The 16,098-nt window shown below is 43.9% G+C and overlaps 1 protein-coding gene and 1 non-coding gene across 2 annotated transcripts; both read right to left on the bottom strand.

The window, feature by feature from the left end:
- Positions 1-1,346: 1,346 nt before the first annotated feature.
- On the bottom strand, positions 1,347-16,015 carry LOC135397024 (N-acetylgalactosaminyltransferase 7-like). Its single transcript, XM_064628326.1, has 11 exons — positions 15,630-16,015; positions 15,313-15,554; positions 15,074-15,240; positions 14,802-15,012; positions 14,559-14,735; positions 14,370-14,487; positions 8,117-8,242; positions 7,131-7,349; positions 5,967-6,065; positions 4,633-4,758; positions 1,347-2,722 (listed from the first exon to the last, which is right to left on the bottom strand). Exons 1-11 carry the CDS (start codon positions 15,750-15,752, stop codon positions 2,585-2,587), a joined length of 1,746 nt encoding a protein of 581 aa, XP_064484396.1. The 5' UTR covers positions 15,753-16,015; the 3' UTR covers positions 1,347-2,584.
- Positions 11,909-11,981, bottom strand: Trnat-ggu (transfer RNA threonine (anticodon GGU)). Its single transcript has one exon. It is a non-coding gene; the product is annotated as a tRNA-Thr (tRNA).
- Positions 16,016-16,098: the final 83 nt, after the last annotated feature.

Below are 16,098 nucleotides of genomic sequence, written 5' to 3'. Positions count from 1 at the left end.
TCGACGCCTATTACTGGGGCCCCTCCAACAGCACAACGGGGGTTTCGGAGGTCCGACCCTCTTCCCCTCTCCCCTGAGCTCATTCCTTTGGTAGTGCACTTGGGAAAGGGGACAACAGGTGAAATCTCCCTTCCAATGTGAAGTTTTTTTTATTTATTAATTCCGTGTTAGCGCCGCGAAGCAACTGTGGCTATGAGCGGCGTACAGACGTGGACAGATGGAGAGAGGACAGCAGGAAGGAGTGGGGGACAGGGGAGGTTAGTATGCGTCCTGGGCCGACTTAAGGGGGAACTGTGCCGACATTCGTCTGATAAGTCTTCGGAAAACCCAGGGAAAACCTCAGACAGCACAGCCGGTGACAGGATTCGGACCCGTGTCACCTCCCAGTCTCGGCATGGAAAGCGATCACCCTAACCACTATGCCACGAGAGCTGGTTCAATGTGAAGTTCCTCCCGTAGAACCAACAGAACCCTTCCAGACAAATCCTGGAGAAAATATGTGCAGATGTCTAGGCACACACAGAGATGACCGTTTGTAGGAGAAGTTGACTTTCCAAACCAAACTTCTTGGTATTGCAGAAATCGGTCACTTACGGTGTTCGAAGCAAAAGCGACAAAAATTAGTTATTGGAACTTGCAAGTTACATAGGAGTATATTTGAAAATGTGAGAGACAATATTGATTGTAGCAGGATTACAAGCTCAATAATATGTGATGTTAGTGTCAGGGTTGCGGAATGGTGTCCCCCGTTCCATTCCAATTCTATTCCGAAGAATGGAGATTTGTGATGATTCCATTCTGTTTAATTTCTCGGAATGGAAAGGTACGGTCAAGGCCCACTCCTGGAATGGCTTGGCAACCCCCATTCCATTCCTTTAATTCCATCTATAAAAGAGGCGACCGGTAACCATACTTGGCTAGCCCAGAAGTGCTAGAGGATATTGACATTACCCAGCACGAAAAAAAAACAAAAAACAAAGACCGTTCGATTTTTACCGTGTGCAGGTACAGTGCGTGCTTGCAAAAGGCGCCAGAGCAGAAACCAGCGGGGTTGTTTTAATTTAACTTAATTTTTTGTTGGAAAGTACAAGATTAAATACATAACAGAAATTATACAAGATGGAGGAACCAGGGGGAAGATTGGGTTGAAACCAAAACTACCACCGGGGCACCGAGACCATTCCAGTTCAATTCCATTCCTAGGACAGTGTCTGCCATTCCAATTCAATTCCGGAATCACTCAGACTCCGGGGTGGCAACTCCACAACCCTGGTTAGTGTAAACCGCACTGTGACACTAGCAGTGGCAAGCAACCTCACGATACCCATAGTGATGACACAAGGGAATATAACAAAATATTTTATTTCTCAACAGTTTCATGAGCATATCTGAATCCCAAAAATATTGCATAAACATACCCCACACCCACATGATGGCAAAAAAAACTGTGCGGCTTATTCTATTGGTGCAGAATGTGTTGAAAAAAAAGAAAATGCTGCTCCACATAAATGAGTAATTTGCAAACATGCAAAAACAAACTGGAACGCAGTGACACATACATCATTAACAGAAACAATACTAAAATTATTCACAGCACACCCCTAACTCTGCATTCACAGTACGTATCTTAGCATAGGTATAATGCCCTGAAATGACGTACATTCAAAGAAAAAAAAAAATCATAATAATTGCAGATTCATCATTCTGGTTCAAACTTTCTCTCACAGAAACATGTACATGTTGACACTCAACAACCATTTGCATAAGTTTGGAATGTTAGTGGCAATTACCCACACGGATATTCCTGAATCACAGAGCTCATGAGCGCCGCTTATATTCCGAAAAAAAGAAAAAGAAAGTACAGCACCTTCTCCATGCAGAAAAGAAATGACGGCAATGCTGTCACGTCACAGTTATATAAATCACATTTGTTATAATGTCCTTTCATAATGTCCTTCGGATACACCAGGGATGAAATTGTACCAAATTCTGCAACATCTCCACTTAACATTACGTTCCAACAAACAATGGCGTTCACTTTTGCGAATGCCCAAAGAACACAGACGTAAGAAATTAGATCCTCCACCCAGTATCAGAGCAAATAGGTTCTTGACCTCGTGAGCTCCTGCACAGACGTGTCACCCATGTTTTGATGCTAGAATAACATGCATTTGAAGTAGAAAATAGAGAGGTCACGTTGAATGTTGCCCCATTTTCTACTTTAAAGCATAAAATACAAGAGGATCCACTGTCCCAAAAGATTATTGCTGTGGTACCCCATCCACTTTGCCCTCCCATGTTCACACTGATATGTGTCCGCCGTTCACTTTGGCTGCGGCAACCGTAAAAGTTAAGATTTCGCCACAACAATCACAAATAGGGAGGTCCGATACAATTGTGCAAAGATGCATACCAAAGCCACATAAAAAAAAAAGGAAAAAAGAACATGGAACAACAGAAAAGTCACAATGGGAAAAAGCGAATTCGACACAAACGGATGAGCACTTTCACGTACGTGAGGAACACCGCTAACACCACATACCGTAGACAAAGCATGGCCTTGTGCAAACGATGAGCTACCCGCTCACCGTGGATGAATCTCCTGAAATTTCCACTGCTGTCCCAACGTTTCTGTGTTGCAGTTGACCAACTTCAGGTAGTTCTCCTGCTGGTTATACTCAAGACACTTCTTGAGATCCTTGTGAAAAAGTTGCTTTGTCTCCTGCAAATTAATGATAACTTTTTTTTGCAAAGGATGAAGGAGGCTCGTATGATAGCTAGAAGATCCGGTGAAGATCGGCCGTCGTCTGTCTGACCCAGGCCCGATTTCACGAATGCCAGTTGACACACACACCGAGACTAGACTTTCCTAAACATGGTGCTGATCGTCACCCCTGCATTACCAATGACTCTATGTGACCTTGTTTGACAGGAAATATCACTCTCCCGCCTCGGTGAAACAGAGCTGGCGAACAACGTCAAATTTAGGGAAGTCTAATCTCGGTATAAGTGTTAACTGGTTGGTGAGACCAGGTCTTATGGGATCAGTCAAAAAATCAGTCGCGTTCCCAACTCCGCTAGCTTTGACGCTACGTAACTGAAGTAAATGATGAAGGCTAGAGATGGGGGGGGGGGGGGGGGGGGGGGGGGGGGGGGGGGGGCACGGTGAAACATGGGTGGCAAGCAAACTTTATTAAAACGAAATTTCGAGCTTCTAGGTGTAAAGCGAGAGAACTTTTGAAAGTGGAAGTGGTGGAACGAGAAAAACAAACAAACAAGGAGACGAAAGCGTGGGAACCCAGCGCCACCAAGAGCCGGCCCCGTAAAACACATGTACACATAATTTGGCGCTACTAATTGATAACTCCATTTGGTTGCGTGGTGCATATAAACTAAAATTGCTTCACGCCATGAGGGGTTACGTAGGGAAATGCAGATTTTTTTCCCTGAAACGTTGTTATGCAGCTCTCATGAAAGCTCGCTTGTGTCGCTGCCTAAATGGATCGGGAAACAGCAGCACTGTTATGGGGCCCGCACTTCACGCGTAGGGTTCTTCGTTTTCGGGCTAAACCCGATTTTTCACAATAGTTCCCCCCCGAACAAGTGTTCAAGAATTCAGGTAAAACCCAACATCTACCCGAAATCCTTCATTCACTTCAACTTGTCGTCCGCAGTAAACCGTCGGAAAAGTGAATCGTAATATCAGCAAAGAGAGCTATTTGTGACGACCTATTTGTCCTCCTTTTACAATCCCCTTCCGGAGGAGTCAAAGACGAGCTTTTGTGTAGCTCGGGGAAGTGTTTGTATACCGTGGTCATTCACTGGCCCGAGTTCCGAGCGGACACAAAGATTCTTGTTTCTCGTCCCAGTGTCACAACAGTGGCCTGTTTCGTACGCATTTCATTTCACCCGAAAATTCCCCGATTACATATCAAACAGAAATTGTAGCGCCCGATTTCTCCCCAAATTCTCGTGTGTAAGTAGCACCCGATTCCCACCCCCTCCCCTAATTTGACAAATCATAAAACCCGAAAACGGAGAACCCTATTCGCGCTCCGGTTTGCAGGTCGGAGAGCTTATGTGCTGCTCCTGCTCCGCGACGTACGAAGGAAGGGGAGGCCGGAAAACCATTTCGCCAGGGCGCGTATCACCCTCATGACTCTGAAGTATGAGTAGAGCCTGAAGTTTTAGGGTTTTACCCGATTCTTCCTCGAATTTGCACCCCGAATTGAAGGTTGCAGCTTTAGGGTGAAACACGATTTTTACCCGACAAACTGCCCTCACTGTAGGAATGCATAAACTTACTTATTTGGCAGCTAATGCAGTTCCATCACCATTTGTACCAAACCACTACACTTAGTTTGAGTAACTGAGCCCGATTTCTCCTCGAATTTATCATACTGGAAGTTTTTTCACCCAAATTCGCATGAATTCAGTGCACATATTTATTTATCTGATTTTTACCCCCCGAATTTAGAAAGAAATATTTCCCGAAAACTTCAGGCTCTAAGTATGAGCCAGAGTACGAGGGATGGAGTAGACCAAGCGTGTTGGGTAGAGTCACCACGTAACGCGACCCTCGTTTCTCCGACTATAAAAGCGGGGGAGGACGAGATAAAAGACAACACTCACGGCAAGGTATTTCCACGGTCCGTGAACGGTTCCCAGTGAGCAATAGACCAGCTGCATACTGTGGATGCTGGCATCGATACACCTCTCACCGACTCCTAGCTGCCCTTCTGCATTTATCCTGAACACCTACGTTGCAAAAAGTGAGTGATCTATTATATTGCAACAATGATAAATGTTGTCTCTTCTCAGAAACCAAGCACTCATACGGTGCAGACCAGTGCATGTGGTAAAAATTTTGGATGAACGATCTCTACTCGCGCATAAAAATGCGCACAATTATGCGAAAGGTGACTAGTGGTGACTACAAGTATTGTCGGTATTGTCACGGATCAAGGTGCTGTATCTCGGCTGAAACCTTAGCCGAAGTGGCAAACCAGACAACAGCGTGCAATGCTCAGACCTGTTGCTGGGCTGATAAGCACAAGGCATGCCCTGGTAGTCGTGCTATGGCTTGTCCTCTGTTTTTTGAAATGTGAAAATAATGTATAGTACCCAACTTAGAGTACCCTCATGTGCCCTTACCGAACATATGCATACAAATACAGGGCGCTTTATTTTTAGTCCTTACAGAATTTTTATTTAAAAAAAAGGCTATGAGAGCAGCATAGATATCATTTTTACAGTTGAGTTCTACGGCTAGGTGGACATATATCCTCTAGAAGAAAGTGTGCAACTGCACCTAAGTGTACAGACTAATTGCCTAAAATTCATTAACAAACTTTTTAATTCGCACATTTCGGGCAAAAGCGAGATAGCAGATTGAGGGACTATCCTAGTTGCAAGATGTTTCACGTTTAAAAAAAATCCTAAAACATGCACGTGTGCTGAAATATCCATCCACGAATTTTGATATGCAAATGAGGCGAAACTGAAAAAGCGCATACCGAAATTTGAGTGATGGATATTTCACGGCGCACTATCTTTTCTTGATTTGTAAAAGACAGAACGGCTTTCAATGAGGATTGTCTCCCGTTCTTGTGTCATCTCGCTGTTTTCCGAAATTCCTCAATTAGAGAGTTAATTATTTTCAGGCAATTAAACTAGTCATCTCGCGTTCACATATCCTCTTCCAGAGGGAGCCCACCTGGTCGTATAACTCAACTGCAAAAACGACATCTGTGCATCTCTCGTAGCTTTTTTATAAAAATTCTGTAAAGGCTAAATGAAAAACACCCTGTTTTAACAAAATGTCATTATAAACTAATGTGATTTACAGTGATCCTGCTGGATATAGTAATGCTTCCTGTGACTCCAATTATGCGTATTATAAATGGTATGCACAGTATTAGGGTATTGCAGTAAAAAAACAAAACAAAAAAACAGCAAGGTGGTACCTGATTACCGCCGGTTCCGTGGCAGGGAGTTACGGACACTGTCGATGGCGGGTTTGAGTTCATGGCATCCAGGCAGTTCCCAGACACCATCGTACGAACCTATAAATCACCATACAAAGTGACGTTGCTATATTTTCCCCTAACATTACACATTTAAGTTCCACTAAAACATTACTGAACACAGCAGCAAAGCCTCAACATAGGTTCATAATTCTTTTGACAAGTGTCGGAGTCGAATGGGCATCTTGTTGCAGGTGATTTCCTGTTAGAATCATCTGTCAACATTACAAGTGACAACGTTCATTACATCTAACATTGTATTAAGCTGTACCATGCTGTCAAACCATTCCAAACGGTGACACATTGTGCAACCGTGCATAATGTGCCCACGCGACTGCAGATACTGAAAGAACTTTACATGTTGTACTGTACAGGAGGTGTCAAAAGGGCTACCACGTGCCATAATTTTGACACCATTCAACCAATCCAATTATTCCGTACAATGATGCGAATTATGCATAGAGCTGTAGGTCACGCAATGTGACTAGAGATGCAAAATTTCCGGAAACTTTGAATCGCTCGAAAAAAAACAACAAAAAAACTGTTTTCGGTTTTTTTTCTGAAAAATTTGAAAAAATGGAAACAAACGTGGTTACTGCTGAGTAGAAGCACTTCCGGCCAAACCACAGCATACAATGAGCTAGAAGCTTTAGTGATATTCATCATCTAGGCATAAATGCAGAGCAGAGCATCCCATGAGACTGCTGTCTACTCAGCGATAGGTAATTAGAACAACCCGTCCACTCCGACTAGAACTCCGACATTATGTGAACGCGATGACGATCGTTTGGAGTGTCAGATGGAGCTCTAAGTTGGTGATAGTTGGCAGATTAGAGGAGCCCAATGCACTGTTGGCGGGTTGGAACGCATCAAAGGCACGAAAATTTTATATTTTGGAATTTTGTCGCCTGGAAATTTTGGTTGCCTATTTTTCCGGAGACGAGGAAAAAAACCGAAGAAAACTGGTCCCCCCCCCCCCCCCCAAATTTTCGTGTTTTTTTTTCCGGGACTTCGCATCTCTAAATGTGACAGACTCTCTTGCCGTTTCATATTCGGATGCTGGGAAGCCCACAATATCACGTCAGAATCAAGTGCCCAACCTACCTCTCCCCAGTAAATGTTCTTTGGGAGAAGGGGGAAGTTCTTGAGCACATCATAGGCAACATTCTCCATGAACCACTTGAAGCCCTTGCACTGAAGGCGATTGCGGAGGACAAGCTGTTCCGAGACGTCGCCTGCATCGTAATACTTGGCCAGGGGCTCCCTCGTGTAGAAGTACTCTTTATACTCATCCATCCACACTTCCACTACACGCTTGTAATTCTTGATAACAAAAAATAAAAGAAAACGAAATAGTAAAGGAAACAGTCAGAAGAGAATGACACATGTAATTATCAGTGTATTCTCACGAGTGACATCCTGACAGAAGATTCTAGTGGAAGAAAAAGTGAAAACACTGCGCACAGAGATGAAATTCCATCCTGTGTGATGTTGAGCAATCACGCAGTGCAGGATATCGGGAGTGGCGTACTGCGCACTTAGCAGACGACACCGTCAGCGTCTTTCCTGTCGTCTGCTACGGAATATCTTGTGGCTGTGCCGCAGGATATTCCCCACAGTTAGCAGTGTACGTGAACACTTGACGTTGAGCGCTCGCGCTCAGAAAGCTATGACGTTTTTCGCATCTTCCGCTTCTGCGGTGAATGTCGCTCGTGCGAATACACGGTATTGGCTATGGAAGCATAGGTATGCACAAAGAGAACCCAAAGAAAAGATACACACTTCATCCCAATCCATAAAAAAAATTATCCTTATTTCCAATGCATAAAGCAATATCGAGCATAAAGAAATCGCTCCAGTCCCACTCCGGCAAGGTTCCTATCTTATGTGTTTGAATTAATCCAAGGACGCTTCAAGGATTTGGTTTAAAGCTACCAATTTAGTAACGTAGGTACCACACAGAGCAATTAATTGTCACGTTGTTGGTACTAGTTACTACTTTGTAAGTTTGTTACAAATGTGATGTTGGCAGCTTACTATAATGGTGCTAGCGCCAAACTCGGAAGAGTAATGTAACAGAAACACCTTACCACGGTGATAAGAGGTCCTTTTCGTTTTTGAGCCAGCTTTCCAAAACTGTAGGGCATGAAACCTCTGTAGACGTGCCCGACCCTGGAACAAGGAACCCATTCGATGCTGCCACCGCACTGCCAAATCTAGAAAGGGTTCAAAATAACATGTGTTATGTTGTGTTCTCAATACAGGAAAGAGAGTCTCCAACCCCCAAAATGAGCATCGTACACTCTCCTCTCCATCTCCTACAACAAAGAAACTACAGTTGACACCAGTTTAGCAGAGTCTCACTTATTCGGATCACATCTATATGGACAAGAAGAAGGGGGACGGACTTGAATCCGTGCAGTTCCTTTAATTTATCCTATTTCAGTTCCCAGAACGAGACGGAAACCACTCTGTTAGCAAACATCCAGGCCCCCTACTGGAGTGTTATTTGCCATTAACAGACATACAGGATGTTTCAGCTAAATCTCCGGGAGAAATAATTCGCGAACGGGTGCACCAACTGAACAACTCTCTTTTTTACGAGTAACTGTCCGATATCACCTACAAGCTGCGCACCATGCGAATGAGCGGGAGGTGTTCATTATTTAAATAAAAATTCAAATTAGTTTCGTGAAAAACATAACTTCTAAAGCAGGGCGCAGTCGGCGTTAAAATGGTAACTACCCCTATTGAGACCTTCAATGGACACCTTCTAAAGAAAAATCTACCACCGAAGCGGGTCATTTATTGCAGTTATTAATTGGTTTCTGTTTACATATTTTTGTCACGGCTGGTCGCGGCAACGCGCAAAAGGACGTAATTCATTGGCGGATAAGAGAGTGGAAGATCGTCCCTTTACGCTTCACCGCGACCAGCCATGACAAAAATGTGCAAACTGAAACTAATTAATTACTACAACCAATGACCCACTTCAGTGGCAGATTTTTCTCTAAAAAGTGTCCACTCAAGGTCCCAAAAGGCGTAGTACCCATTTTTATGCCGACCGCGTCCTGCTTTAGAAGGTATGTTTTTAGAAGGTACGAATGGAACCAGAACTGCTTCTGAAACGTAAAGTTTTGATGCTGTTTTTATTGTTGCAGTGCCGGTGTGCCTTTTTAGTAATAAACGTGACTGTTCCCGACCTGTGGACTACGTTTAAGACATTCCTATGTAACGCCCATTGACCGGTCCAGTCATCTGATGCAGTAAGAAAAGATCATTTAGTAGCTTTCGACGATCTTTTTGTGCATGCACTCCCCTTGTCAGCCAAAATGTCTAGGGTTAACATCATCAATGAGGGATTATGGGAGTTGAAATGTTTAGTATTTCTAAGCGTATGATGGCAGAGAGTTTCCTATGAATTCCATAGTAAACCCAGGCTCTGTTGACAACAGATGGTTTCTGTGCTCTCAGGTTTCGTTTATGTGGATAATCTATGATATCTCGACATTTTCGCTGGAAACCGCCTTTGCCGGATAGGCGAGGGGTTGTCTGTACTTCAGTCACACATAGAAACTGATAAATTTCTGAACACATAGAAAAGGAGAACTGGCATACATGCTGGTATAAATGGGATCAACATTTCCTGAGCCAGGTCCTCATGCCTAGATGTGAATGCTGCACATGCAGTATATGCAAATGAACCAAAAACCGTGAAGGATGGCAAAACCCACTTTCTGTCATCTTGGGAAAATGCATCTGTTACGGCTCACTTTACCTTTGACTGCTTTGACTACTTCCTACAGCAATGCCTGGGAAGTTCATCATCATGAACAACAACGTTTCAGTTTTAAACAGATGTTCCTAACATCTTGCCCGTTTTGTTTTGCGTGTGTATTACGACGAGTCAAATAAAATGGCACGTTACGAAGCGCAAGTACAAAGTGCGAAGCATCACACATGGAAAGAAATTTTTGTAGGCTCAGGTTTCAAGGACAGAATGAGTATTTCAATTGCGACAGCTGTATTGCTGTTAGCAGTATTGTACCCCCAGCTTGCAAAAACGTTTCTATTGTTGATTGTATCCGAAACATGTGTATTTCTATTGTTACTGTTCCAATACTTCAGTGGAAGGGTCTGGGCGAAATCAGCATGCCCTAACAGAAGACTCCGTCAAAATTTATGTCTGTAATGATGAAAGATGGAAGTCACTGAATAGGTTAGCCAGCTGTAGGAGCTGTGGGCTCGAGTCCTACAGCTGGCTAACCTTTTCAGTGACTTCCATTAATTTCTTAGGCACTTTGAGGCTTTGTATGTATTTGTCCTTTCTATGTGCTCCAGCCTCTGAACATCAATTTCTCATGTTTTATGTCTATATTTAAGTTACTTTCTGCTTGAACGGGTTGCGACACTTCGTCCCAGGTTACACTGAGCAAACGTGAAATCCAGCTGTTTGCATCAATGTGAGCCTGTACTCCAAGTTCAACAGTAAAAAGGGTAATAAACTTCACTAACACATCCATTTGGGCCTGTTGGTACAATTCCTTGATGATAAAAGCGCTAAAAAGACGAATACAGGCGACACAGCGTAGAGCACCCACTTTTCAACAATTTAATGGGGACTGTCAAATACATCCTTATCACTGCAGCAGGAACTCCCTTTCCCTCTCCGATGGTATGGTACTCTCTGTACTAAGACATGTATCACCACCTTTACCAATAAGCAGGGGTTCCCAAATCTCTCTCTCTCCCTCCGTTTCCTTTTGTAACGCCCCCTTACTGTCGTTCATTCCATACATTCCTTCGTACCCACAGCCTCTGGGATGTAAAAAGAGATTCCCTTGTCTATTGTTTTTGTTGTGGTGGTACAGAGGGTATCATCCTATCAGTTCCTGCGGCAGTGATAAAGATGTATCTGACAGTCCATTAAATTGTTGAAAGTAAGTGCTCTACGTTGTGTCGTCTGTGTTAGTCTTACTAGCGCTGTTATCGTCAAGGGTAATAAACCCACGGAAAATCGGCACCGCAAATACTCATCCACATGTGACATCACTGCAGGAGTCTTCAACAACACCATGCACAAAGCCTGATTGCCTAAACGACATGACGTACTCATTCAGAGTCTGCCAACCGTGCGTTTGGTTGCCATAGCTCGAGGGATAACCACCGTCAGCTGCATAGTGGTTATCTCACAGAAAGCCTGTGCTTGAAATCATCTGCAGCTGAAGCAGACAATATGCTGACTTGTTCATGCAGTGGAGGATCAAGAGGGGGCATTAAAGTGGCGCTAAAGTGCAAAAATGTCTCTTTGCCGTATGAAAGGTCCTGTCACCATGACAGTAACGTAAAAGGAACAGGGTTCATCCGTAGAGCCCTTTGGAACTCAAACGCGAAGAAAAGTTCGGAGGTTCCTCTTACCTTCTTCCGAATCGGCGAAAATGTCAAAAGTATGACACCTCCAGAGCACCCAACTATTGAAGGAAATATATTGTAGGGAACAACCCCTTCCCGAATTTCTTTGTCCAATCAACACCTACAAAGGGAGCTTCGACTTTACTGCGACATGATACACCTCGCCGAGACGCATATTCCGAAATAGAGGCAGCCAGAGCTGCTGCCCGCTGCGAGCGGAGCAGTACAGGTCAGATTGCACGGATGCACGGATGCATGTGCACCAGACATTGAAGCAGTGTTGAGACTCTTAGAATACAGCTGTTGTGTGATTGTGAAGTCGTTGTAGAACGTATAATATCGTACGTTCTACAACACTGTTCATGACAGAAATTTGATTTCAAGTGGAACTATTCTTGTTACAAATCCTTACATTCATGTATTCATGTTACATGTATTCATGATGGAAGATGGAAGTCACTGAAAAGGTTAGTTAGCTGTAGGACTTGAACCCACATCTTCTGGATTACCGGTCCAGGGCTCTACCAATTGAGCTAAGCTAACACACCTCCCCAGCGACTTCCAAGGGCTCGTCATCTGAAGGGACAAATCAACCACTCTCTCTTACTCATCCCCCCTTTCACTCTTACATTTTTCTCACTCATACACACAATCATACGACAGGATCGACGCAAGCGGTAGCTGTTGAACATGAGGGAACTGGTGTTCAGAGGCTGGAACACATAGAAAGGACAAATACATACAATGCCTCAAGTGTCTAAGAAATTAACGATGAAAGTCACTGAAAACGCTAGCCAGCTGTAGGACTCGAACCCACATCTTCTGGATTACCGGTCCAGGGCTCTACCAGTCCTACAGCTGGCTAACTTTTTCAGTAGGGGTGTGCGAATATTCGAGTTCTCGAATTCGAATCGAATATCAAACGCTCGAACTATTCGATTCGCGAATCGAATATCCAATATTCGATTTTTCGAATATTCGACTATTCCACGGATATGAACGACGCAACCCGAACGTGGGCTTCACCTGATGCTTCCGTGCATGAGGTGAAGCCTCCTTTACGAAATTGCCCTTGCTGCAGGACCAACACAGGCGGGACAGTGTTTAGTTTAAGATAAAATTATCCAAAGTTAGTTTTGTAGACATCGTCTGTGGGAGGGGTGGCGCCCCTCCCACAGACGATGTCTACAAAACTAACTTTGGGTGGGAGGGGTGGCGCCCCTCCCACACACAGTTTAGCGGTGCCGACGAGGGACTTTGATTTAATGTCTGTGAGATTGCCTTTAAAAAGTTAGGACTCTTGAATAATGACTACATCTCACAAACAAGAAGGGTGTCTTAAAGATGTCCTTTACGTCTAAAATTTCGGTAGTGCAACTTCCTAGGGCGAGTGCAAAGAAACTAAAGGGTGTTCATGGCAAAGCTGAGGCAAGATGCCAACGTGTTTGTTTCACAAATGGCCTGTGGTTGTCTGAAACAATTACAGCCTCATCTGTATAACATGCTACTGCCTGACATAAAATTTTGAAATGAAGGTAACCACTCCAGTACTCCAGTAGGTGTAGGCTCACCTGAAAAGCAGGAAGCACTCTCATGTAAAATTAAAGAGTAGGGGCTTTTAGCAGAAGAATTGCATGTCTCTCTTGTGACAGTTAATGCCAGAAAAATTGCACTAAAGCCATGGGCTACAAAATGGAAACTTTTAGTGCGAAAGTCACATATTGTAAATTTTGCACGAATATTCGATATTCGATTCGGTATTCGGAATTTTTTCCTCCATTCGATTGGATTCGATTTAAAATATTCGGATTCGCACACCCCTACTTTTCAGTGACTTCCATCTTTCATCGTTAATTTCTTAGGCATTTGAAGCTTTGTATGTATTTGTCCTTTCTATGTGTTCCAGCCCCAGAACACCAGTTCTCACATGTATTCATGTATGTATTAATGTATTCATGTTACAATCGTATTCATGAGTCATTCTGACGTGAAACTCCTCGTTCCACAAAATTGGCACACGTCACAAAACAGCTCATAATGTCAGTACGAGTGTATTCTGGGTACAGAATATACCAGCTCCCAGTAGCCTATGAGACTCACAAACACAGAGCCCCTTTGGTGCCCCTTTAAGCAGACCTTCTGTACCTAGGTGGCCTTGCCTCTGCTAATAAGGCAGTGTGAGAGAGGTCACATGCTTTTTGAGAACCAACAGAAAGGGCCAGAACACTCCTCTGATGTAAGAGCCTGACGTGTACATATGTTCAAGGGTTTCTACGTTGCGAACCATGACACATATAAAAATAATTACATCTTCCCCAACCCTCTGGCGAACAGTACAACATGTGCATCGTGTAATGAGCCAAATGCACCAAAACTATCACAAACCCCTTACATGGTTCCCGCTGAATTTTGAACAAAAAAAAAAAAAATCGAGGGTTTTTCCAAGGGCATTTTAAGGTTCAGACGTCATTTTGTCTGGGACGTAAAACACAGTTTATGACCAGGGTTTCAATATGTTGCAGAAATATTTACAAGCGACAACTGCCGCAGGAGAGGATACACAGGGACTGCACAATAGTGATCAGTTCACAGATGTGGCTGACAACTACAGAATTTTTAAGATTATAGGACAAAAAGAAAAGTGAATTAATATAACAGAGGGTGCCGTTCATTTCTTGATGCTGGTTCCTATTGCATCGGGTGCTAACTCCTGTGGTTTCGAAGCTACAGTTCCAACTCCGGAACGGTGTAATTTGCATGAGCGACTCCATGAAAACAAGGAAAACACGCAAAATAAAAAAACTATAGGGTTTCTGCAGACAATGAAAATAGCACTGTTGAAACTGCACGGTATTCGAGGGTTTCAGAGACCCACGGGATCCATGCCTTTAACTCCATGGGCGTGGTACAGCATGCAAGACGCGTGCTTACTTTGAAAGACAGCTCAAAATTTTCTCCTCCCCAGACGAGAAGGCCCGGATCGTAACCTCCCAGCGTGAGGAAGTAATCTCGGTCAATGGCAAACAGGCCACCGGCATGGGTGGGGGACCTTCAAAGGAGAATTACATAGAAACACACATAAGCACCTTTTCTCGAAACAATATTACTCCGAAGCCTCACTTGTAAGGTTCGCTCTCGTGTTTTCTGCGGGTGACTTCGCTGCTGGGGATTTCAATCTCTTTGTACAGCATGCCCCACTCGAAGATCCCACGGAAAAGTGTTCCACCGTGGTACACTGGGCGGTACTCGAAGGTGTCCTTGTCGATGCCGTCGATAACTGGTACTGTCATTGTGGTCCTGAATGTAACAAATGCGTTGTTAGCAGGAAATACTTTTTATGAAATTGAAAAATTAATTGGATACCGATTGTAATATATAGGTGCTAGTAGAGGGGGAAGCCAATTAGGGCCAACTTCGCAGTGAGCGTCGAGAAACAGTACGACTTCACCACGGGACTGTTCGGCACCGTAGGTCCTTGACCGGATTAAGCCTTCCCGCTCCCTGTTGCGCAGCAGACGCACTTTGGATCGGAAATTTCTTGCTATGTACGTTTCTAGCTCACCCTTGAGATTTTCTGCAAGCGGCGAATGCCATGGCTGTAACTGCTGCTCAATATATTAGAAAAGTATAGCCACCTTTATCACTGTAGTCATCAACAAGAACAACCTCCTTGAGAAACTGCGGTGGAGATCTGTTGATGACGCTGTGGATCGTCCTCATCAGCACTGAGAGGCCTTCGTTGTGGAAAACGATGACAACACTTGTCGTGGGAAGATCCGTCGGGTACTGCCAATATTTACACCTGCAAACACAGTAAGGTTTGATCACGAGTTCCGAGAGCACCGAGCCTGAAAATGGGGTTAACGGGGCTTACTCTTCCATTCTCATGTCTGGCACAGAACGGTTTGGAGAAATATGATCGCTGACCACCATGTTCATACCATACTCCATTTGAGCATGTGCCACGTTGTTTTGATCTTTTGGCAAGAGGTGAAACGCCCTACCCATTTCACCGGGTTTCTTGAGATCTCTATCTTCTTTCGGAGGTTCGAAGTTACCAAGAACATCCTGCTTAAATACTGGTAGGGAAGGAGATACCCTTTGTCTTGTATAGCGCTGAAAAAAGGTACAGAGACACAATTATACGATTCATCAACGATGAACGTGAACTTCGAATTAAGTGACACTCACTGTGAATCGTTCTTTCATTTTACCCGTTGGACTTGGCAACAGGAACGTGATGGTGAATATTACTACTACCCCGACTAGGGTGAGTTTCACTAGACGACTTCGTCGTATGTTGATTAGCTTCATCTCCAACTAATTCAGTGTACAACCGGTTCTTTGACACGTTTCAAATTCCCTTTGCAACTACGTGAGCAACGATGGAGCTGTAAATATCAGCCTGCAACTGTACGTACTGCCTACATAATGTGACGCCTAATTAATCAAACATCACAAATATTCATTGCGATGCACTGTTCTTTCACGTCCTCTTTCTCGACCGTACACATCACACGAAAACAACGATGCACTATGTGGCGACGTCTGACGACAACAAACTCCGCATACACGCATACACCGTCCCTTCATTGCCTTCATCCCCAGAGTTTCGTAGACACACACAAAAAATAAAATAAAGTAAAAAAGCTGTAACTTT

The sequence above is a fragment of the Ornithodoros turicata genome, chromosome 6, assembly GCF_037126465.1.
Source record: "Ornithodoros turicata isolate Travis chromosome 6, ASM3712646v1, whole genome shotgun sequence".
NCBI lineage: Eukaryota > Metazoa > Arthropoda > Arachnida > Ixodida > Argasidae > Ornithodoros > Ornithodoros turicata.
This window is presented reverse-complemented; position numbering and strand designations above follow the sequence as displayed.